Here is a 24,521-nt window from a genome sequence, read left to right as displayed (position 1 = left end):
TGCTCAAGGTAGTGCCAGGGATTCAAACCAGGAATTGACTGCATGCAGGGCAAAGCACCTTACCCACTATTCTCTCTCTCTCTCTCCTCTCTCTCCTTCTCTCTCTCTCTCTCTCTCTCTCTCTCTCTCTCCTCTCTATGATACTGAAAATATATTCTTAATGACATAATGTCAAAAAATAGAAAGTTTTACAAAAGGGACCTGTTACACTAGCAATCCAGGGAGCTAAGAGTGGAGATATAGGATGCTTGCTGGGAACAGGGGCAGAGGGAGGTCAACAGTGGTGGTGGAAATAACCCTAATTCACTGTCACTACATACCTTCACTATAACTGTGAAAGACTGGTAATTAAAATATATATATATATATACATATATTATTACCTAGACCCTATCTTCTTTTCTTTTTTTTTTTTTTTTTGGTTTTTCAGGCCACACCCGTTTGATGCTTAGGGGTTACTCCTGACTAAGCGCTCAGAAATTGCCCTGGCTTGGGGGGACCATATGGGATGCCGGGGATCGAACCGCGGTCCTTCCTTGGCTAGCGCTTGCAAGGCAGACACCTTACCTCTAGCGCCACCTCACCGGCCCCAAAACCCTATCTTCTTAAACCATGTGTTGATACTTTATACAGGGATTGTGTAAATAAGTTAGGCAATACTAAAAAAAATAACAAAGTGTTAAACCAAATAGGTTGCTCAAATGAAAGAACGCACATCTCACATGTGCAAGATTTTGAATTTCTTCTCTGACACTGCATACCCTGTGGTCGCATAAGCTAAATTCTGATCGGCGTGACCCCTATTTTAAAATAAAACACTTAAAGCATTAAAAAAAATATTAGCCGTGGGGCCAGAGCAGTGGCAAAAGCGGTAAGGCATCTGCCTTGCCTGCACTAGCCTAGGATGAACCACAGTTTGATCCCATATGGTCCCCCAAGCCAAGAGCGATTTCTGGGCACAAAGCCAGGAGTAAACCCTGAGCATCACCAGGTGTGGCCCAAAAACAAACAAACAAACAAACAAAAATTAGCCAGGCAGGAGAGATAGTGGGTAGGAGGGTATGTGTTTACCTTGTGCGTGGCTGACCTGGGTTTCGTCCCCTGCATCCCAAATGGTTTTCTGAGCCTGTTAGGAGTAATTTCTTTTTTTTTTTAATTTTATTCTATTCAAACAATTGTGATTTACAAAGTCCCTCATAATTGGATTTCAGACATACAATGAATCAGGGTGCCAGGAGTAATTTCTGAGTGCAGAGACAGAAGTAACTGTCTGTGCTGCTGGGTGTGGCCCAACCTCTTCCCCCAACAAAAAGAAAAATTAGAAAATACTACTACTCAAACTTCATATCAGCATGCCAGATTTCAGGAACTGTAACCACATTTGTGAAAGCCAGATCCAAGTTGTTAATTTTTCTTTGTTTATCATAAAACAATTGAAACATTTGAAGAATGACTACTCGATAACAAGAAGATATTTGTTTTTTATTATGGCAAATAGATTTTGCAGAGAATTTTTATGTGCATGGAATGATATCACTGAAATAAGTTTAGAATTAAAAACAGAATGTGGATGGCATGAGAACACCATTCAGAATGGCTTCATCAAACTTGATTTAGGACTCTTGTAGTCTGACTAAATCTCTACTATTTTTGCAAGGACCTGACCAGAATCTTGATGTTATAGGCATCTGTTACCATGTAGAAGAAATAAAAAAAATAAAGACTATTTCTTACCCCCCACCTGCCCCTTATCTTGTGCAATTTAAGCACTGATTTCAGTTAATCGATTTTAACTTCAATAGAAAATGTAAAATTTAAACATGTTTATCATGTCATTATATTTGATGTTTTTAGTTTATCCTCTTATCTTGGTTGCAATCTTATGTTCCAAGAGTGTTTCTTATTAATAATATTATTTCTATCTTAAGAAAACAATTTCAAAATATATTTTAGGGCTGGAGAGATAGAATGTAGGTAGGGCATTTGCCTTGCATGCAGAAGAAGGGTGGTTTGAATCCCGGCACCCCATATGGTCCCCCGAGCCGAGCCTGCCAGGAGCAATTTCTGAGATTAGAGCCAGGAGTAACCACTGAGCGCTGCCGGGTGTGACCCAAAAAACAAACAACAACAATGACAACAACAAATATATATATATATATATATATATATATATATATATATATATATATATATTACAGATATTTTGTTGGTACCGACATTTTGAAATTTAAAAAAATCTAAGTGCAAAATTAACTGAGAAACCCCATACTATTGATGAAATTGGGCTTAAAGGGCACTATTATTACTACAAGGAAAATCCTATGATCTCCTGGAAGTGAAGATACACCAAATGGTGTTTGCCTTTATAAAATAATTGTTTTGTCAAAGAAAAGGGAAACAGAAGTTTAAACTTAACCTTTATGGGGAAAGGAGGAAGTGTGCTTCTGCTCTCTTGTAAAACACTTGGGGGTAGGGAGGTTGTAAAATAAACATTTTAAGCAACCAGAGGCCAGGATGTTAACTTGGTGGTTAAGAGTTTTAGACCTGTGGCCAGATCCATAGTCTAGCAACACCAAGATGCTTTCCTTGCACCTATGCATGAGGTTGATCCTGGTTAGACAATTCCCAGCATCCCATATGGTCTCCGAAGCCTACCAGAAGTAATTCCTGAGTACAGGAATAAAACCTGAGCACTACCAGGTGTGGCCCCAAAGTCAAACAAAACCAAAATGAGTTTTAGGCCTTACCTATGTAAAGCCCGAATACTATTCCTACCACAACCCCACCTTCCCTCAAGAGAAGGTGCCATTCAGGGTCTGTATGCAGAGAGAGAAATTTGCTGGCTACTACCCTCAACAGAAGCACAGAAAGTCTTTAATTGTCAGTGTGAGAACTCATGTCATCCCTAGCCTCAGTAAAATTGCCTCATAGAGTGTTTTAGTAAAACTCTACATGAATGAAAATTCATTTTTCTCTCCCTGCCACCATCAATATCTACAGAATACAGATCCTGAGGAGAGTTTTGTAAGGTCCATGTCTTGACCAATTGACTAATACAAAGTCTTAACAAAGGAACTGGCCACTCTTCATCTTATCCCAGGGAATTCTGAAGTTAGTGTGTCCCCTCAGTGAAATTTCAGGAGCCCTTGTATCAGCCCTGAACTGGATCTCTGCCAGCCTCATGAGCTGGCCTACCTTCGGGGCTAGTTTTTCCCTGTCTGGTCAGCCCAGGCTTAGCACTCATCTTCCCCACAGGACCCAGGCTTGCTCCTAGTAGCCTGATGTGGGGTTCTGCAACCCTTGGCCCTGGAAGAAGCTCTTAATCATGAATTTTTCCTATACATAGATGGACATGGAAACTATATGCCTGAGTGAAAGATAGGGGGAGAGAGATACAGCACAGAATAGTCTCACTCAGCTATGGGATTTAAGAAAAATAAAAGACATTATTGTAATAATACCCAAGAGATAATAGAAATGAGGGGTGGAAGTACCAGCTCATGATATGAAGCTTACCACAAAGAGTGGTGAGTGAAGTTAGAGAAATAACTACATTAACAACTGTCGAGAAGTAGAATGCCTGTCTCAAATAGTCAGAGTGGAGAAGGGAGATGGGGGGGGGGGGGGACAATTGGTGGTAGGAAGGTTGCACTAGTGAAGGGAGTGTTCATTTTTATGACTGAAACCCAACTACAAGCATGTTTGTAATCATGGTACTTAAATAAATATATTATTTCTTTTTTTTTAATTTTTTAATAATATCTTTATTTAAGCACCATGATTACAAACATGATTGTAGTTGTTTTCAGTCATAAAAAATGAGTTAGGAATATACTATTTCTTAAAAAAAAAAAAAAAAAAAGCCCCTTCAAGCCTTTCTGCTCAAAGTCAGAAGCAATAGCATACTCAGTCTCTATGCAGAGTCTCCTGGAGATTGTGGGCAAGAAGGGCCATTAGCTCCTGGAAAAGATACATTTAGTGGCTGCCAGTGGGAGAGCCCCAGGAAGCCTTAAGTCATTTGTTTCCCAACATCATCTCTGTTTACTGACCATAAAAATGTTTTAGATTTATTAGATTACAAATCCCCAAACTACCCAGTGCTATTCATCAGGGACTTAATAAAAAGGACAAAAATAAATAACAAATTTATGAAAGAAACAAAACATCTAATACTGAACCAGGGTGATTTTTTTTAAAGGAGTTAGAGCTTTAAAAAAATAAAGGGAAAATGACAAGGATTTTTTCTTGGGGAGAAATATAGTTCAGCATGAAAATTATAAATTAAACTCAAATTCTCAGCATGAGATTTTAACTTATAATTCTCATTAAAACTAGGTACCAAAGAAGGAAAAATGATTTCTCTTCGATTTGAGTACTCAGCTGCAGGAGTCTGCTAATCTGTATCCCCCCAAAAAGCGAGTTAAAGTATTAACTGCTAATTCCACACTAAACACAGCCTTTCAGTTGGGTTCCTACTCCTAAGAGAACATTTTACATAGCACATAGAAAGTGTAGTTTATGTAACATTTGTCTAGTTGTGGTTTTATTGTACTATCTAAAAACACCTTCTTTGTCTCCAAGAAATGCCTTTCAGGGTGTTGGCACTTGTTTGGCTATGAGAGGCCATTCTTGCAGGCTCAGAATAACAGAAGCCAAAGGACAGGCCTGTAGTGGGAAAGGCTTGAGGAGAGCTTGGACCACTGAGCCTTGTTTTTATAACAAAATTTCCTCTAGGAATATCACACTTAAAATGCATATCAGTGTTATATATACCTGTGATGCGTCTGATGTATAAGCATATGAATACAAATATATGCACACATATGCAGACACCTATACATATACTTGGTTTCATTTGTTTGTTTGTTTTAGGATGGGGGTGTTGGACAATACCCAAAAGTACTCACGCCTTACTCCTGGCTCTATGCTCAGGGGTCACTCCAAGGAGTGCCTGGGGGGGTACTAGATGGGGTACTGGGGATCAAAACCACCAGTTGACAGCATGCAAGATAAGTGTCCTACCCATTATACTACCTCTCCAGCCCCAGCATCTACCCACATACTTTTTGTTGTTCTTTTGGATCTTTAGCCTACAGTGCTCAGGGGTTACTTCCTGGCTCTGTGCTTCAGGACTCACTCCTACGGGGATTGGGGGACTGTATGAGATGTCGGGGATCGAACTCAGGTCAGCTGCATTCAAGACAAGTGCTCTACTCATTGTACATTGCTCTGGCCCCTGCCTATCATACATCATGATCCCTTAGATTTAGGGAAAATGGGATAATTTGACTGACATTTGTCAGTTGATGGGAACAGAATTCCTTACCTCTGGGGCTGCTGCCTCTCTGCAGCCCCTGACAGTAAATGTAGAAATTTGCCCCAAAGACAAATGTGAGCCCTGTGTCCATATTATTTGTAGTAGCTTGTGCTCTGGAATCCTGAAGTCATTGTGGTATAAAAGTGAATAAAACATTGTGCCTGAAAACTTTCAGACATTTTATGTGAGAATTTCCTAATGTCAACAGGCAGCAATTTATTTCATGTTTAAAGAGAGATGTTTGAGGATTCTTTGGCTAACCACTTCTATGTAGGCTTTTTAACCTCAAAACATAGCTCCAATAACACACTGCCCTATAGAATAAACTTTGCATCTGGGCTTGCGCCATAGTATAAGAGGTAAAGCCCTTGTCTCCTATATGGCCTACCTGAGTTTGAATCCCTAGGATCGAATATGATCCTCTGAACTTAGTCCTGGATCACTCCTGAACACAGGGCCAGGCATAGACCCTGAGCAATGCTAGGTATGGCCCCAAAGCCCACACACACAAAATATAATTACAATAAATAGGGCTGCAGCAATAATACATATGCTTGTCTTGCATATGGCCAACCTGAGTTCGATCCCTGGCATCTCATATAATCTCCTGAACACTGCCAGGAGTAACTCCTAAGTGCAGAGCCAAGAGTGTGACCCAAAAGCTAAGAAAAAAATTACAGTAAATTATTACCTCTGTCTGTGTGACTCTCACTATCCCGTATCCCTGTTTCTTGAGGGAAATATAATTTAAACAATTTATATATGTAAATGTAATTTACAATACTGATTACATTTCTCATCCACAGAGCACTTAAAAGAAAAACTTGATGAGTATATTAAGCAGTGGAATGGTCTAGTGAAGGTATTTAGAAATGAAAGGAGAGAAGGTTTAATTCAAGCACGGAGTATCGGTGCCCAGAAGGCCAAACTTGGACAGGTAGGAAACATTTGACCTCTGCAATGTCCCATTGAGGTGGGAGGGTGGAGTTGGGTAATTAAAATATCTTATTTTTTAAAGTTCTCTTCAGTTTTTTTTTAGTTGAAACAAAAATGTTGGCTTGAATAAATACTTTATATGTCAGAATTGACAATGGAGCTAATGTATATTAGCACATGTAAAAGTCTGAATCATGTGTACTTTCATGTGCCGTATATGAGGAGTGTCCTTTCTTCCTGCCTCTTTTCTTTAAGGTTTTGATATACCTTGACGCACACTGTGAGGTGGCAGTTAACTGGTATGCACCACTTGTAGCTCCCATATCTAAGGACAGGTAACATCACCTTGCTTTTTTATGTTTTTCTTTCCTGGTTGAAAAGTATACCTTCTAGAAAGACAGTCCTCACAGTCTTCTGATACCAGTGCCAGGCAGTGCATTTGAAGCACTGGCTAGAGTGGATGGATGGATGGATGGATGGATGGATGGATGGATGGATGGATGGATGGACGGACAGACGGACGGATGGATGGACGGATGGATGATGGATAGATGGATGGATAGATGCATGCATGGATGGATGGGTAGGTGAATGAATAGGTGGGTGGATGGATAGTTGGATGGATGGATGGATGGATGGATGGATGGATGGATGGATGGATGGTGGGTGGGTGGGTGGATGGATAGATGGACGGATAGATGCATGCATGGATGGATGGATGGATGGATGGATGGATGGATGGATGGATGGGTGGGTGGGTGGATGAATGGGTAAATAGGTGGGTGGGTAGATGGATAAATAAATGGATGGAGGGGTGGGTGGTTGAATAGATGGGATGGATGGATGATGGATGGATGGATGGATAGATGGATGGATGGATGGATGGATGGATGGATGGATGGATGGATGGATGGATGGATGGATGGATGGATGGATGAATGGATGGATGGGTGGATAGATGGATGGATGGGGTGGGTGGGTGGATGGATGGGTGGGTGGGTGGGTGGGTGGATGCTGATTTTCCTGAATCTCTGGGCTGATTTGGACAGTCAGTCAGGTACCTGGGAGAAGCCTAGAGTAGCTCATTGGAAAAATGCCTGGTGGTTGGTTGGGTAGAGAAGAAACTTCTCCAAAACACAAGGACTTTCTTTCTTGAACTATTAATTAATGGCTACCAATAAACCCTGGTCCCAGTTCTAAGCACTTAAAAGAGTGGGCTTTGAAATTATAATACCCTTGTCATGCCCTTTTTAACTAGTCCTTTACACAAAAGGGCCAACTGTTACTCAACAGCTTCAAGGTTCCTCTACATTAAAGCTTTCAGCACAGAAGCAACCGCTCCCCAGAAAACCCAGTGATCTTGTTAGGGTTTCAGAAATATCTGAAACAAATAGATAGTAGCAGCAGTCTCTGGCCTCCAACATCTTGCCTTGCCTTTTAGATCCCAAAAAATCTGACAGGTTTCCAGATCCCTAGGCAGATAAAATGCTTTCCCTGTGAGACTGGGTGGTGTCAAAGGACGAACCTGGAGGTCATGGAGAGGATTTCAGAAGATGGTGAGGGTAAACATTTGATTCCATACCCACTGGCATAATCCTCCCCCGGCAACCCTGCTGGAGAGATATTCTTAGCTTCATTTACTAAGAGGATGCTGAGGCTTAGAAAATTAATTTGCGTTCAACCTGATGGCTGATAAAAGCATCCTTTTACACTGCCCACTCTAGGGCACTTTTAACACTGCCCCCTTTAATTCTTGAAATCACAATCATGAGAAAAGGGGAAGGGTAAAGAGATTCACCTCTCCAGGTAAAAAAGCAGCAGCCTCCATGGTCAATGAGGAAAGAATTTTCTAGAAGGTTTTGCAACCTGTTCTGGATCTCCAATGACCCTTCCTTGTTGCCCAAGAAGTCGGCAAACTTGGAGGGAACCGCACCTCCCTGTGAACCACTCTACACACCACCACCACCACCCCCGAGAGACATTGAAGCCCTGTGGGTTTTGCCCTTTGCCTTGATTCTAGAAACACTTGACCATGATTAGGAAAAGCTGTGATCCCCACTCTTTAGCCAAGACAAATTTAATTTAAAGTCCTTTCTGATCAGAGGCCTCAGTGAAGCAAGATGGGCCCCCAGTTCTCTTTGTGATGTTGTCCCTCAACCCTCCAGGTCTAGCATTTTCATGAAAACCAAATAAAAGGGATTTCCCCCCCCCAGGCTGTATTACCATGCCATAAATTCTTCAGCAGAGATATTATTTTTATTCTTTTTTAAAAAGTACAATACAGTACTTCCCCCCACCCCAGACAAAAGCTAGATTATTGCTCTCCTTGTAGTAATAAAGAATGAAAAAAAAAGATCAAGTAAAGTACAGGAACTATTTGCATAATGACTGCTCCCAAAAGCAATAGAATAGTCACACACACACACACACACACACACACACACACACACACACACACACACACACACACAACACAGTCAATGGAGGAATGAGAGAGAAAGCAATAGAAAAGGAAATGCAAAAACTATTAAGAGAAAGTTGCTTATAGTTGGTCTTTGGTATTAACTTCAAGTCCTGGTTACCTGTCTTTAAAGGGAAGGGTCATCTAAAGCCAGTCTAAAGTCTAAGTCAGTTTCCTGCATTCATCCTTGCCAAACTTCCCGGGCTATTCTCAAGTGAGTCGGAGTTTCTGGAAAGACAGTCATGTTACTTAGTGTAAAGCACAAAACAAAGCACCCGCAAGAAGAGAATTTCTAGTTAGGCAGGCTAAACCAGAAAGTTTATGGGTTCTTAAATGCATTTTCATTTTCTGTAAATGTTTCAGAACTACATGTACTGTGCCTCTAATAGATTACATAGATGGGAATGAGTATTCCATTGAGCCCACAACAAGGTGGGGACGAAGATGGCTTTGCCAGAGGGGGCCTGGGACTGGACGTTTACTGTGGAAGCGTATTCCTCTAAGCTACAAGGAAAAGGCCAAAAGAAAGCATAAAAACTGAACCTTATCGGTTAAAGATGATTACTTTATCTTCTTCTGTTGAATGTTGATCTAAGTCCTTTTTTTTTTCCTTCCCCATGTGCTCATGTAAATATGTGGGTCTTTACATACCATCCATTTCATCTTTGTTGACGACATCCTCAACATAATACAGAACCACTTGCACTGTGCCGCTTATAGATGTCATTAATGGCAACACATATCAGATTGTACCCCAAGGGGGTGGTGACGAAGATGGGTATGCCCGAGGAGCATGGGATTGGAGTATGCTCTGGAAACGGGTGCCTCTGACCTCTCGAGAGAAGAAACTGAGAAAGACAAAAACTGAACCATATCGGTAATCACTAAATCACTTACCCTGTTCTTTTTACGCTGTTGCTGCTAATCTACTAACCTCTTGCCAAGCTAAAAATCAACCTGGAGCTTCTGTCTCCGATGCCCAGAGGCTCTCTGTCCTTGCCCTGAAGTCCTTACTGTAACTTTGTGCAGGGATTTTTCTGAGAAATGAGTCTTTGGGCAATTATGCCATGAGGCACATGTGTTGGTACCATTCCATACTTTGTGGCTTTGCCCGGCCACACACCCACTCTTCATAGAGAGGGGCTGCAGAGAAGCAGTGGGAACTGGAGTACCAGGTTGCAGAAGTATCTCAGAGGAATTCACATTTGCTTCTTAGTAATTCCCTTAAATACAAGCACTCTTTTGAGAGGAGAGTATTATACATTTTATTCCAATTACAAGCGAGAACCAAAAGAGAAAAATCAATGCCATCCAATCCTAGGAGATAAGAGAGACATTAAATTTTATTCTTTTGAGTCTGATGATATTCTGTAATTTGAACATCTTTAAATCACTTACAGTCCCAGTTTTCTTCAACTTTAATGCTATGCATTAAGGGGGGGGGGTTGTTTTTTGGTTGTATTTTGAATACTAATTCTGTATCCTTTGTATATAATAAATAAAATTCCCACCTTAGAAAAGTGTTCTCTAGAAACTTTCTCTTATTTCACTGTGAAGAGTGCTTGATTAAAGGGAACTTTTATTCCAAAATAATCTTTGTCCCTTCTTCTAGCTCTTCAAATTGAACAGTCTTGCTACTCAATCCTTTAAACTGGGACATGTTTATGTCTTTACCAAGAATGACACCAAATAAAGTGTTTGCTCAGATGCTCACAATGGTTTGTTTCCATATGTAATGTCACTATGATCTTATTGGAAGTGCAGTTGTGTTAATATGAATTTCTGCTCCTACAGTTGACTTTTTTCAGTTGATCTCTTCCTGTTGCATGTTGATATCATCAGAGCTATTTGGGGAAGATTTCCCATACTGCTGGCATTGGAGCTGTCTTATCTAGATATTGAAATGGCAAACATAAAGAAATTATAAATATTCAAATTAGTTGACTTTTTCCTAAGTTCCCCTTAAAGTTCCTTATTTTTTTTTAAATATTTTAAAATTTTGCTGTTATCCACATGGACCTAACAAATAATTCTAGGAAAAGTAATAGAAAACAAAAAATCAACTTTTATATTTTCTACCAAGGTAAATAAATATTTTATTTGAGGGGAGGGGCTAGAGATATTATACAGCCCATAAGGCATTTACCTTGTACACATCCAGCTCAGGTTCAATATCCAGAACCACTTATGGTCTCCTGAGCCCAGAAGTAGACCTGAGCACCATTGGGTATGGCTGCAAAAATCAATTTAAAAAAATTATTTGGGGGGGGTCACACCTGGCAGCACTCAGAGGCTACTCCTGGCTCTATGCTCAGAAATCACTCCTGCCCAGGCTAGGGGGACCATATCGGATGCAGGACTCAAACCACTGTCCTTCTGCATACAAGGCAAATGCCCCACCTCCATGCTATCTCTTCGGCCCCCAATTTAAAAAATCTTTTTAGGAATCTTTTTTTTTCTATTAAAGAAAAAAAATGTAAGGGAGGTTTCCCTTTAATTCCTGGTTTTTGTATTGAGCTGTTTTTCAAGTATCTACTGAGATAAATGGAAATATATTTAAAGTTCATAAAAAGTGCAGTTAATTTTTTTTTGGTTTTGTTGTTGTTGTTGTTGTTGTTGTTTAGGGGTCACACCTGGCGGCACTCAGGGGTTCCTCCTGATTCTGCACTCAGAAGTTGTTCCTGGCAGGCTCCAGGGACCAAAAGTGCAGTTAATTTTAAATATGACAAATATCAGAAATAAGGGGCTGGAGCGGTAGCACAGCCATAGGGCCTTACCTGGTACATGGCTGATCCAGGACAGACCTCAGTTCGATCCCCAGCATCCCATATGATTCTCAAGCCAGGAGTGATTTTCTGAGCACATAGCCAGGAGTAACCCCTCAGCGTCACTGGGTGTGCCACCCCACCCAAAAAAATGAAGTAGTGCTCTTTTGGTGGGCTAGGCAGAGAAACAGAAGTAAGAGAATGAGTTTACCCAGATTTTATTTCCCTTTAATATGGCAAGCATTACCTGGTTTATCAGTTATCTACTCAACCAATTATTTAATGAGTACTTACAATACTCAGGCACTCTTTTCTGGGGATACATTTTTGAAGCTGTGTTCCCTCATGGTTCTTAAAATAGTGGATCAGACCCAAGTTAAAACAGAGAACTCTGCTGATGACTCGGTAACCAGCTCGCTGATAAGCAGAATGAAGGAAAATCCCAAAGCACATCGGAGCTTATGTGGCCTACTGTCACATAGGTTAGAGACCAAAGGATGCTCAAGGGTTAAGCAGTTAGCACCATGCAGGATCGGCCTCTCTGCTCGTCTGATTGGACTGAACAGAATTCAGGCAGTATTTTGAGCATTACTGATAGTGAAGCTGAAAAGATGTAGATATGGGGCCTGAGAAATAGCACAGTGGTAGGGTATTTGTCTTTTTTTTTTTTTTTTTTTTTTGTGGGTTTTTGGGTCACACCCGGCAGTGCTCAGGGGTTTTTCTGGCTCTGTGCTCAGAAATTGCCCCTGGCAGGCACGGGGGACCATATGGGATGCTGGGATTCGAACTGATGACCTTCTGCATGAAAGGTAAACGCTTACCCTCCATGCTATCTCCCCGGGTCCCAGGGTATTTGTCTTGCATGCACCCAACCCAGGACAGCGGTGGTTGGAATTGCGTCATCCCATATGGTCCCCGAGCCTTCGAGGAGTGATTCCTAAGAGTAGAGCCAGGAGTAACCCCTGAGCACCACAAAAGGAAGGAAGGAAGGAAGGAAGGAAGGAAGGAAGGAAGGAAGGAAGGAAGGAAGGAAGGAGAGGAGGGAGGGAGGGGGAGGGAGGGAGGGAGGGAGGGAGGGAGGGAGGGAGGGAGGAGGAAGGAAGGAAGGAAGGAAGGAAGGAAGGAAGGAAGGAAGGAAGGAAGGAAGGAAGGAAGGAAGAAGGAAAGAAGGAAGGAAGAAGGAAGGAAAGAAGAAAGAAAGAAAGAAAGAAAGAAAGAGAAGAAAGAAAGAAAGAAAGAAAGAAAGAAAGAAAGAAAGAAAGAAAGAAGAAAGAAAGAAAGAAAGAAAGAAAGAAAGAAAGAAAGAAAGAAAGAGGAAAGAAGGAAGGAAGGAAGAAAGGAAGGAAGGAAGGAAGTAAGAAAGAAATCAAGAAAGAAAGAAAGAAAGAAAGAAAGAAAGAAAGAAAGAAAGAAAGAAAGAAAGAAAGAAAGAAAGAAAGAAAGAAAGAAAGAAAGAAAGAAAGAAAGAAAGAAAGAAAGACAAGGAAGACAAGAAAGGAGGGAAGGAAGAAAGGAGGGAAGAAGGGAGGAAGGAAGGAAGGAAGGAAGGAAGGAAGGAAGGAAGGAAGGAAGGAAGGAAGGAAGGAAGGAAGGAAGGAAGGAAGGAAGGAAGGAGGAAGGACATGGATATTGCCATGGTGCATTTTCAGTCCACAGAAATACTGCAAGGGTTAAGGCCTTGCACACGTATAGCCAAGCTTCAATTCCTGGCATATGTATTGAACCATATGGGTTGAACCATGAGACACATGATTACTGAGCACCTCAAGAGTGTTCCCTAAACATAGATGAGTGTGACCCACACACACACACACCAATAAAAACAAAATAATAAAAAAGAATTTTGGGTGTTCGGGAGATAGTAGAGTGGTTGGCCACTTGCATGCAACAAGCTAGTCCCAAGCCTTATATGTGGTCCCTTGAGCACTGCTTCAAGTGTTAAACCTTAGCCAGATAGGTGTGGCCCAAAACAAAAAGGGGGTCTGGAGAGATTGTACAGTGGATAAGGTGCTTGCATTGTATGCAGCTGAACTGGGTTTAATCCTCAGCATCTCATATGGTCCCCCGAGTACTACCCCAGGAGTGATCCCTGAACACAGCTAGGTATAGCCCAATAACTGAAGTGGGGGCGGCAAGATTTCAAGGAACAACGTAAAAGAATTAGTGATTATATATTATGGATGATGACAGAGACACTCTAATAGAGAAATTTACTTAAGAGTGAGTGGAACAGGATGAAAATTATTCCCCCCAACTTCTAAAGGTGGGAGTGGCTTCACCCTACAAAGCTGTGAAATCTTAATTTTTTTTCCCTTGGTTCTACCTTATGCCAAGCCCCACTCAAAAATGCCCAATGATTACACTCTTGCCTGCCCACTCCCAACACAGTAAATTCTCATGTCAGGTTTCTCCTGTGTCATTTCTGTGTTTCATTTGAAAGCGCTGAATGAACGAACTATGCCTCTTCTATAATGATTTATACCCTTATTTGGCAAGGCCCCTGAGCTATAAAATTAAAAACTGACAGACTACTTCCGTGGTGCATGGTTTCACTCATCCCAGAATGACTCATAAATCATAGGAGCAGTTAGCAGACCAAAGCTGTAGGGCTCAGTATTTTTAGGAGGGAAGGAGATTTCTAACCATCCCAGGGCTTAATTTTTAAATCAGCGAAGGTGCTGGGGAGCCCTCTAATGGCAACATGATGCCATGTTCTCATTTGCTAAAAGCTATAATTGGACCTCAGAAGTTCATTTGGGAATTAGGAAACCAATAGTTTTGTGAAGGCTTTATAATTTCTTAATGTTTGATCATAGTATTTTTTCTTTTCTGTGCATTATTTCCAAGAAAGTCTGCCTAATGATTGTGGCCCATCTGGATATTCATTCTTTGATATTTACTGCCTTCTTTCTTTTTCTTAGGTCACCAGCCATGGCTGGTGGTTTATTTGCCATTGAACGAGACTTCTTCTTTGAACTGGGTCTTTATGACCCAGGTCTTCAGATTTGGGGTGGTGAAAACTTTGAGATCTCCTACAAGGTAACCTCTTCTGATCCTACATCCTGACTATTGTGACTTCCAGAGAAGGCCCGTGTCCTTGTGTAATGTTAAGGCGTACATAAATTATGAGGAAAGATTGACAAAAAAAATATGTCTCCTGGGGAAATAGACAATAGTTCCCAACTTACTCTATATTTATGCCCAGTGAAACATCTGCGCTACTCATCTTTCTTTCAGTGGATCCCTGTGTTATAGCAGCTAATCAGAGAGCATGTGTGGGAATGACACCCTCTCTGGTCCACACACACAGCTACCTCCCTAAAACAGGCTAGGGCACAACATTCAGGCTTGGAACAAACCCTACAGAGACTAACACTAGCACTGCTTCTGTGCCAAGGCCCCAGGGTCCCTATTATTGAGGTAGCACTTACTACATCACCTTTCATAAGCACCCTTTTGCCCAGTTCTTCCCCATTGCCCCCCCCCCCCAAAAAAAAAACAAGAACCTCCAAAATGTCCATGTCCCTGGGTTTTCAGTGTCTGTGCTTAGTGCTTTGGAAGGCAGGGGAAACCCTATCCTCACTCTACAGGAGAGACTGATGAGAACAGAGAAAAAACAGTCTCTGAGTTCATTGTACTATGGTAAGGGGCAGTGAGTGTCATAGGGATGAACTGATGAAGGAGCAGATCCGAGCTGGAGGTAGAATTGGAACCAGAACTAGAAAGATGGACATGACTAATGATGGTGAGGAGAGACAGGGAAGAGATGGCAACTTCTAACGCATGGGGTTCAAGGGTAAGACACGTACAATGTAGTTGGGGAACAAGAAGAGTAGGATTGACAGAATCTGGCAAGATCTGAAAGATAGGCATTGGAAAGATAGTCAAAAGATAAAGTGGATGAATACAGAGTCTGGAGAGATTGTGAGAAAGACACTATTCTTGCATGCAGTCGACCTGGGTTCAATCCCTGATATTTCATATGGTCCCCTGAGCGCCACCAGAAGTGAATCCTGAACACAGAGCCAGGAGTAACTCCTGAGCATTGCCGAATGTGTCCTCCTGCCAAAAAAAAAAAAAAAAAAAAAAAGGCAAAGATAAATAAGTTAATGAAATAAAAATTAAAAATGTTTAAAGTGGACAAGTACATGAAGGATTTGAAGAACCTCTTTAATAATGAGCTAAGGAAATTTTTTTGTTTCTATCTTTCTTTTGCATAAGTAAAAAAAGGGCAGTGAAAATCATCCAAGATAGTAAGCAAGGGAATAATATGAGCCAAAGCTACCTTTCAGCTCAAATACTGTCCTGCTATAAATAGAGTATTAGTAGAGAGAAGCCAGAGGTAGAAAGGCCAGTTAGAAGATTATTCTAAAAATCCCCAAGGTGGGAGACATTAGCGATGAGAATGCTGAGTGTGTTGGGAGTGAAAGGTCGTGTGTCTTGTGAGGTGACCTAGGAAAGGTTCTGGGAGTCCCAGGCATACCTGAAGTGGCTGCTGAGCCCATTCAGTGTGTCTCCTCACCCAAATGACCTTCTTCATTTTTTTTTTTATAAACTCAGATAAACAAGCAAATTATTTTAGGATGACTTTAGTTTAGAATCTTCCCAGACACTTTATCTGTTTTAGATTTTCCATTTTCTCAGAGAAAACTGTTTTTAGCTCTGATTTATTTTGGCATTGGGAAAAAAAATATCCCTAAACTCCATGTGTTTATTTCTTGTTGTTGTTTTTTTCCCTGCTAGATATGGCAATGTGGTGGCAAATTACTTTTTGTCCCTTGTTCCCGCGTCGGACACATCTACCGACTTTCAGGTTGGCAAGGGAACCCTCCTCCCGTGTATGTTGGGTCTTCTCCAACAATAAAGGTGAGTCTTTTAAAAAGTTCGAAGGGGAGTAAAGCTGGAAATTAGCAACTGGCTTGGCTGGCCAGCTAAATGTCAGCTGGGAGGCATCAACCTCTGGCTTTTCTGAGACTCGACTAGGCTCCATCATGTAACATCTTACTCTTCTGTGGCTGGTTGGTGGTTGCTTGGTTTTGATTTTTAGGCCACATCCAGTGATGCTCACTTTCCTATAGTACCAAGGATCGAACCTAGGCTTCCCACTGGCAAAGTATGTGTTCCAACATTTGGAGTCATCTCCCTGGCTCTCACTGGATGATGTTGTGATTATATCCCATTCTAGAACGATTCCTATATTGAGTATTCTTCAATATATTGATTTTTTTTAATTGGGTCACACCTGGCAGCGCTCAGGGGTTACTCCTGGCTCTATGCTCAGAAATCGCTTCTGGCAGGCTCGGGGGACCATATGGGATGCTGGGATTCAAACCACAGTCTTTCTGTGTCTAAGGCAAACACCTTACCGCTATGCTATCTCTCCGGCCCCATGTTGAATATCTCCAAATAAATTCAAAAATAAAACCTTTTTTATGGGGCCGGAGAGATAGCATGGAGATAAGGCGTTTGCCCTGCATGCAGAAGTACAGTGGTTCGAATCCCGGCATCCCATATGGTCCCCCATGCCTGCCAAGGGCGATTTCTGAGCATCAAGCCAGGAGTAACCCCTGAGCGCTGCCGGGTGTGACCCAAAAACCAAAAAATAAATAAATAAATACCTTTTTTAAAAATAAATTCTAAACCTGAAAAAAAATTCTAGGTTTGATTACTGCCCAGTATCCCATAATATAATAATTTTCTGGGGGCAGAACTATAGAACAGCAGGTTGGACATTTGACTTGCACACGACTGACCCGGGTTCAATCCCCAGCATCCCATATGGTCCCCTAAGCCAACCAGGAGTGATTTCTGAGTGCAGAGCTAGGAATAACCCCAGCTTGCCACCAGATATGACCCCAAAACAAACAAAAACAAAAGTAATTTTTCTTTATTCTTTTTCCAGAATTACGTGAGAGTGGTAGAGGTTTGGTGGGATGAATACAAAGATTATTTCTATGCAAGTCGTCCTGAGTCCAAGGCATTAGCCTATGGGGATATATCAGAGCTGAAAAAGTTTCGGGAAGATCACAACTGCAAAAGTTTCAAATGGTTCATGGAAGAAATCGCTTATGATATCACTTCGCACTACCCTTTGCCTCCCAAAAACGTTGACTGGGGAGAAGTAAGTATCAGATGATGCTAATGTATGTTGAGTCACTGAGCCTGGAACAACTCAAAGATGGAAAAGTGTGGAAAGGGGGAAAGTTCTTCCAGTAATAAAGTTTGGGTAAAAACTGTCAGGCCACTTTTCCCAATCCCCTCCACCAGCCTGGACCCCCCACTTCTCTTGCTGATCCAGTTTTGCCCTCTTGCAAGATGTGTTCTAAAGACTTCAGGGGGCCCAAGAGATAGTACAGCAGAGAGGGCACTGACCCAGGTTCAATTCCATAGGTTCCCCCCAAGACCCTGAATCACAGGAGTAATTCCTGAGCGCAGAGCCAGGAGTAAGTCCTGAGCCTGGGTATGGCCACAAATAACAAAAATAAAGAGGTTTCAGGCAATTTATAGCTTTATTTCAAAACTGCAGTGACACTCTCTTCCCAGAGCCTTCTAGAGCCTGAACCCCATTCCTTTTCCCTCTGTTGCTGCTGTCTGTCTGTGCGGCGCCCCCTACTGGACGTGCCCACATCTCCTCAGTGGGCTCTCCAGAACTCTGAGCCCCACTTTTCTTTGACTTTAACCCTTGCCCTAAGGGCTTTTCTTTGCCTTTTCTCCTCGGCCCTTGGCATTTGTCTGTTAGATTTGGACATACATTCTCACTTGCCCTGTCAGGAACAGTGCAAAGTAGAGCCCAAAGATACCTGACTCTGCCCACTGTCAAGTTTGGGGAATAAATCAGTGCCTGGGGGGGGGGTGTGGATGGATGGATGGATGGATGGATGGATAGATAGATGGATGGATGGGTGGGTGGGTAAGTGGGTGGGTGGGTAAGTGGGTGGATGAATGATGGATATATGATTGATGGATTATGATAACTGATGGATGGATGGATGATTACCTTTACACTCTCTCCTTGGACACACCTTCCTTTCTGACGCACTCTCAGACCCCTGCCTTGTAACTCTCACTTCTTTCAATCTTCCCTTTGAAGTCCTGAAGAAACCCAGCTACAAATCTGTGGCCTGGGCAGTGCTCCTTCAGAGTGCTCCTCCTAGCCACTCCAGGATGGGAGGGGGGGAACTCCCACCTCCACACTGACATGCCCCCACTATCCTATTGAAACACGTGGGATCTTAGAACTTGCTTTGTTTTTGTTCTTTGTTTCTCTTTCTTTTTTCCTTCATTTTCTTCCTTCCACTTTTTTACTCCTTTCTGCCTTTCTGCTTTCTTTCCATCTCTTTCCTCTATTTCTCCTTTTCTCCTTTTTCTTTCTTCCTTCCTTCCTCTTTCTTTTCTTTTTTCTTTCCTATCATCTTCCCTCCCTTCTCTCCTTCCCTTCCTTCCATTCTTCCTTCCTTTCATTCTTCCTTCCTTCCATCCATGCCAGGTCTCTCACACATTAGAGTAGCCTCTGTACTGGCTCTACAGTACCTGTCTTTTCTAAAGCTCTTCTCACAGATGCCCAATCAGTATTTGTTGAGTGAATGAATGACCAGGTAAAAGTCTTTTTATTCCATTTCTATCCAAGTCCTACTTACAGTTGAAATGCAAATATAGGATATTTTCCATAAGGAAAAGGACGTAATTTCTAGACAAAATGTGCATTACAAAGATGGAAACTCAGTTTTCCTTCTCACATGCATTGTCTATAATGAGAGAAACATCTCACTGGCACATTTGCCATAACTTTGATTTCCTCAAGCTCCAAAGTTAGCCTCCCTAGTCACTGCATGGCTGTGAAAGATATTTCATAAAAATACACTCTAATGTAGACATCTCTGGCCAATGTCTGCTACTGTGGGTAGGTACCTCTCTATTCAGCTTGCTTCTCATTCCCATGAATTATCACGAAATTGAAAGTTGTACTTACATAACTGTTGCCATTCTGTTGTTTTTCTTCAATGGTAGTCAGGGACATCTGTAGGCCAAAACCCTTTTTTGGAATGAGGCCAGTCCCAGGTTAATGTCAAGTTCCTGAACCATTTTAGTAGTGACAGATATTTTTTAACCTTCTCCAAGACTTACAATACAAACTGGGCCAGGCATGACACAGGTTGAGACACCCTCCAGGAACTTCAGTTGTTAACATGCCTTCACCCTGATATTCAAACTCACTGTCAACTGACTAGTTGCCTGCTTTTTCAATTCTTGTTCATGTTTTTAGATCAGAGGCTTTGACACTGCTTACTGCATCGATAGCATGGGGAAAACAAATGGAGGCTTTGTGGAACTTGGACCCTGTCACAGGATGGGAGGAAACCAGGTAATAATTTCATGAGTGTGTGTTGTTAGAGTCTGTGAGGAGAATGCAAAGCTTCCTGACACACAATTTAATTGCCTTTTTGATGTTTAATTTTGTTTTGGTAGAGTTCAAAGTTCCATTTAAAAAAATTCAAAAAGGACATCTGGAGCTGAAGTGATAGCATAGCAGTAGGGTGTTTGCCTTGCAGGTAGACAACCCAGGACAGACCTGGGTTTGATCCCCGGCATTCCATATATTTCCCCAAGCCTGTCAGGAGCAATTTCTAAGTGTAGCGTGAGGAGTAACCCCTGAGCACTGCCAGGTATAGCCCAAAAACAAGCAAAAAATAAATAAAAGACGTCACAAAACTTTTGCTGAAATGAGAAAAGAGCATGCTGGTCTTCATGTCATTAGAATCCAGAGTTGAGGTCTAATATCAGTTATAAGAATGTGTTATTCTGAAAGTAGGTGACCTGGATCCTAGCCCTTCTAGTTCTTTTCCTAAACAATATTCTCCAGTATTCCATAGAGGCCCCAGTAATATGTTGCTGCTGGTTATATGCATTTCACTACTGTAGTGTCCTCCTTCATTATGTAGTTGTTTTTCCTCTTTAATTCAGATCATGATGCATTATCAAGCATGTTTCCACTTTTTCACATTCTCACCTTGTCAGTACATAATAAATATGTCTTAATGACCCACCCCATAATGATGAAACTAAAGAACATCATCCTTTAAGTATGAATTAGGAATCACCAGCAACATCCAAGTAAGTGATTTGGGGGCCTGGAGAGATATAGTACAGAGAGTAAGGTCTTGCCTTACACAAGAGCGACCTGAGTTCAAACCCCAGCATCCCATATGTTCCCCCAAGCCCCACAAGGAGTGACTCTTGAGCACAAAGTCAGGAATCAGTCGTGATCACAGCCAGCTGTGGCTCCAAAACAAAGCAAAACAAAAATAATGTTGTCTCTCTTGGAACATATAGTTTGTTTTGTTTTGTTTTTGTTTTTGTTTTTGGGTCACACCCAGCAGCACTCAGGGGTTAATTCTGGCTCTATGCTAAGAAATCACTCCTGGCAGGCTTGGGGGACCATATGGGATGCCAAGATTTGAACCACCATCCTTCTGCATGCAAGGCAAACGCCCTACTCCATTCTATCTCTCCGGTTTGGAACATATAGTTCTAAAAAACAGAAAAATACATCCCTGAATTTAATTATAGAAGTTTTTTTTTTGGGGGGGGGGTTTTGGGCCACACCCGTTTGACGCTCAGGGGTTACTCCTGGCTATGTGCTCAGAAATAGCCCCTGGTTTGGGGGGACCATATGGGACGCCGGGGGATCGAACCACTGTCCGTCCTATGCTAGCACTTGCAAGGCAGACACCTTACCTCTAGCGCCACCTTCCCGGCCCCTAATTATAGAAGTTTTTAATGTGTGCCTGCTGAGAAAGTTCTCTGTGGTTTATGCTTTTTGTTTGCTTGTTTTTATAGCTTTTCCGAATCAATGAAGCTAATCAACTCATGCAATATGACCAGTGTTTGACAATTGGATCTGATGGATCGAAAATCATGATTACACACTGTAATCTCAATGAATTCAAGGAATGGCAGTATTTCAAGGTATTCTCCATTTCGACTCATAAAATGTTACATTATGCTCTTGCTTTTTTATAGAACTTCCCATGTGAAATTTATACATATAACTCTTAAAACCTGAGGTTGGAGTGAAAATATAAAGGGTGGGGAGCTTGACTATACCCTTAAGAATGGACTTGTATTTCCTTCCCATTTAGTCCTTTATTTTCTTTGAGCATAGAGACCCCCCCCCTTTGGTCCAGAATAAAATACATACCATATTTACTCTCTGAACCATATTGTCATGAATGATATTTTAAGATGAGTGTTAGGATGAACTGTAACATGGGAAAACCAGTATCCTGTGAGGCATTCAACAGTAGCCATCTCCTCCATTAAAGTAGATATGTGTACCTATGTAGTTTAAATTCTAAAAAAATAAAAGCACTGCTTTTATATGTCATGTTGTCCAGTAGGTGGCGATAGAGACAAACATATCCCATATGGGAACTCGAGGTCTTCCCAAAGCCCTATAAATTATATGAATTATAATGAATTATAAAGCGGGCAAAAACTGCCTATTGCTGGTTTTTCAAGTTATATTTCATCTCTCCCTTAACACTGCCTAGAAAAGAGCAGTGTTTGAACTCCAGCAGTGAACAAAGTGCCATGCCAAGATGGGGTTTCTTACTTCTTAATAGTTTTATATATGGTTTTCAAAGTCTACACCTGGCTAAAATAAATCTGTTATGAAATAAAAAGGCAAGTGTGCTGCCCCAAACTGAAAGAATTGGCACTGCTCAACTCTTCAAGTACTCATTTTCAAACCTCTCCATTATGCAAGCACTTGTATGCCTTATGCCCTGATAATATGACCTGCTCCATAGTCCCAGTTATCACATGGTCTTAATAGAGTAGTGTTGATAGAGTAGTATTAGTGTCACCAGCGTTACTGTTCATAGCTTTAATCATAGGCTTCATAAAATAGTATGTGCCATGGTGGATTCTTTGTGTGTGTGTGTGTATGTGTGTGTGTGTGTGTGTGTGTGTGTGTGTGTGTGTGTGTGTGTGTGTGTGTGTGTGTGTGTGTGGTTTTTGGGTCACACCCGGCAGTGCTCAGGGGTTTTTCCTGGCTCCGTGCTCAGAAATTGTTCCTGGCAGGCACGGGGGACCATATGGGACACTAGGAATCGAACCGATGACCTTCTGCATAAAAGGTAAATAAAAGGCAAATGTTGATAAGGATTTGCCACTTTGTTTTGTTTTGTTTTTTGGGGACACACCCGTTTGACGCTCAGGGGTTACTCCTGGCTAAGTGCTCAGAAATTGCCCCTGGCTTGGGATGCCGGGGAATCGAACCACAGTCCTTCCTTGGCTAGCACTTGCAAGGCAGACACCTTATCTCTAGCGCCACCTCTCCAGCCCAGGATTTGCCACTTCTTTGAGTTTTGGGGGGAGAGGAGTAGGTTGGGTGGGCAGCAGGATTTCGGCGCACACCCAGCAGTGCTGAATTAGGTGTTACTCCCAATTCAGTGCTCATTGCTCACAGCTTCTGTGTTGCACAGGGGACCATGCAGTGTCAGGAATCATGCCCAGAGCCCCTGCGTCGCAAACAGACATTGCAGTGCATTAAGCTATCTCTGGGGCCTAGCTTCTTTTCTTGCAATCGTTTAGGAAGATTCACATAAACCTGAAAAACAGAATTTATTCCCATAAATAAAAATGACTCATAGCAATAAATGATAGCGTCAGTGAAAGTAATGCTAGTTAAATAGGAAGAGAAGGTTCTATCTAAAACATGCTATCAGGAAGTAATGAGAACCCAAGAGATGGCTCAGTAGATCGAGCACAGGTTTTGCATAAAAGAAGCTCCTACAGGACCTTCAGCACATCCAGGAGCAACCTTTAAGCAACCTCTAAACCAGGAGGACTCCTAAACTCTGACAAGTGTGGCACAGAGACAAACAAAAAAGACAAACAAAAAGGTGTAATGAATTAAGGTTTGTGACTCATAGTAGAACATATGTCTTGCATGGCTGAGGACTTGGGTTTGATCCCAGAGAACTCATAGTCCTCCCCCCACACCCCAAGTCCTGCCATTTGTAAAGTTGGTGACCCACAGTCTCTGCCAGATGTATCCCATATAGCTAGCAATTAAAAGAAAGAAGAAAATATCGAGCCAGAGAGGTTAAAGCACTTGTCTTGTGTGTGGCTGACCTAAGATTGATCCCTGGCACTGCATGATCCTGAGCATAGAGTGATCCCTGAACATAGATCTCTGAGTATTAGTAGGTGTGCCCCCACCAAACTAACAACAACAGCAGCAACAAAACTAAATGAATCCAACAATGAATTGGAAAAAAGCTTGATTAAAAATGGAATATGCAGGGAGATAGGATGTTGTTAAGGCCTTGCATACAGCCAACTCTGGTTTGAGCCCCATAGCATATATGGTTCAGGTATGGCCCTAAAACAAACACAAAATAAATAAAAGAAATGTACATATTTTTGATATTTTAAAGGACACAACACCAAATATTGCTAAATATCTTCTGGCTCCTGGGGATGTAGTGGATTTAAAAACAAATAAACAAACAAAAATACCAACTAAAGCCCACTACACTATAAAAACAGAAAAGTACCGTAGGACGGACTGCAGTTTGATTCCCCAGCATCCCATATGGTCCCCCCAAGCCAGGAGTGATTTCTGAGCACATAGCCAGGAGTAACCCCTGAGCGTCAAACGGGTGTGGCCCAAAAACCAAAAAAATTAATTAATTAATTAATTAATTAATTAAACAAAATAGTGGAGAGGCCACGGGGTAGAGAAATAAAGAAATAAATAAGCAAAATGCTCAACAGCCAAGAAAGAGAGATTAATAGGAGAAATATTGGCTGATGAATTGCTGAGAAGTATCATTGTATTAGATCTCAAGATATATTTTTTAAAAAAGGATAAATAAGAAAAGAGTTAGCCAAGACATGATATGAAAGTATAAAAAAACAAAATGCGGTTGGGTATCACTAAAGTGACTGAACCTTCTAGGAATGAATGTTAAATTACACTTTGAAATTTTTGGAGAATAATGGGTATTCGCTGAGTGATGGGAATCCCCACTAC

General features: G+C 41.6%; 1 protein-coding gene across 1 annotated transcript in view; it reads left to right on the top strand.

Annotated features, from left to right (window-relative positions):
* Positions 1–24,521, top strand: part of GALNT7 (polypeptide N-acetylgalactosaminyltransferase 7) — a 153,708-nt gene that overhangs the window by 125,625 nt on the left and 3,562 nt on the right. Inside the window, exons 4-11 of the mRNA XM_049772672.1 lie at positions 6,124–6,254; positions 6,509–6,588; positions 9,409–9,591; positions 14,401–14,518; positions 16,223–16,345; positions 17,382–17,600; positions 19,743–19,841; positions 21,317–21,445. Of these exons, the coding sequence (XP_049628629.1) occupies positions 6,124–6,254; positions 6,509–6,588; positions 9,409–9,591; positions 14,401–14,518; positions 16,223–16,345; positions 17,382–17,600; positions 19,743–19,841; positions 21,317–21,445 (1,082 nt within the window). The remainder of the gene's footprint in view (positions 1–6,123; positions 6,255–6,508; positions 6,589–9,408; positions 9,592–14,400; positions 14,519–16,222; positions 16,346–17,381; positions 17,601–19,742; positions 19,842–21,316; positions 21,446–24,521) is intronic.

This window comes from Suncus etruscus, chromosome 4, assembly GCF_024139225.1.
Source record: "Suncus etruscus isolate mSunEtr1 chromosome 4, mSunEtr1.pri.cur, whole genome shotgun sequence".
NCBI classification, from domain to species: Eukaryota; Metazoa; Chordata; class Mammalia; order Eulipotyphla; family Soricidae; genus Suncus; species Suncus etruscus.
The sequence above is the reverse complement of the archived record's forward strand: the minus strand, read 5'-3'. Positions and strand labels throughout refer to the sequence as shown.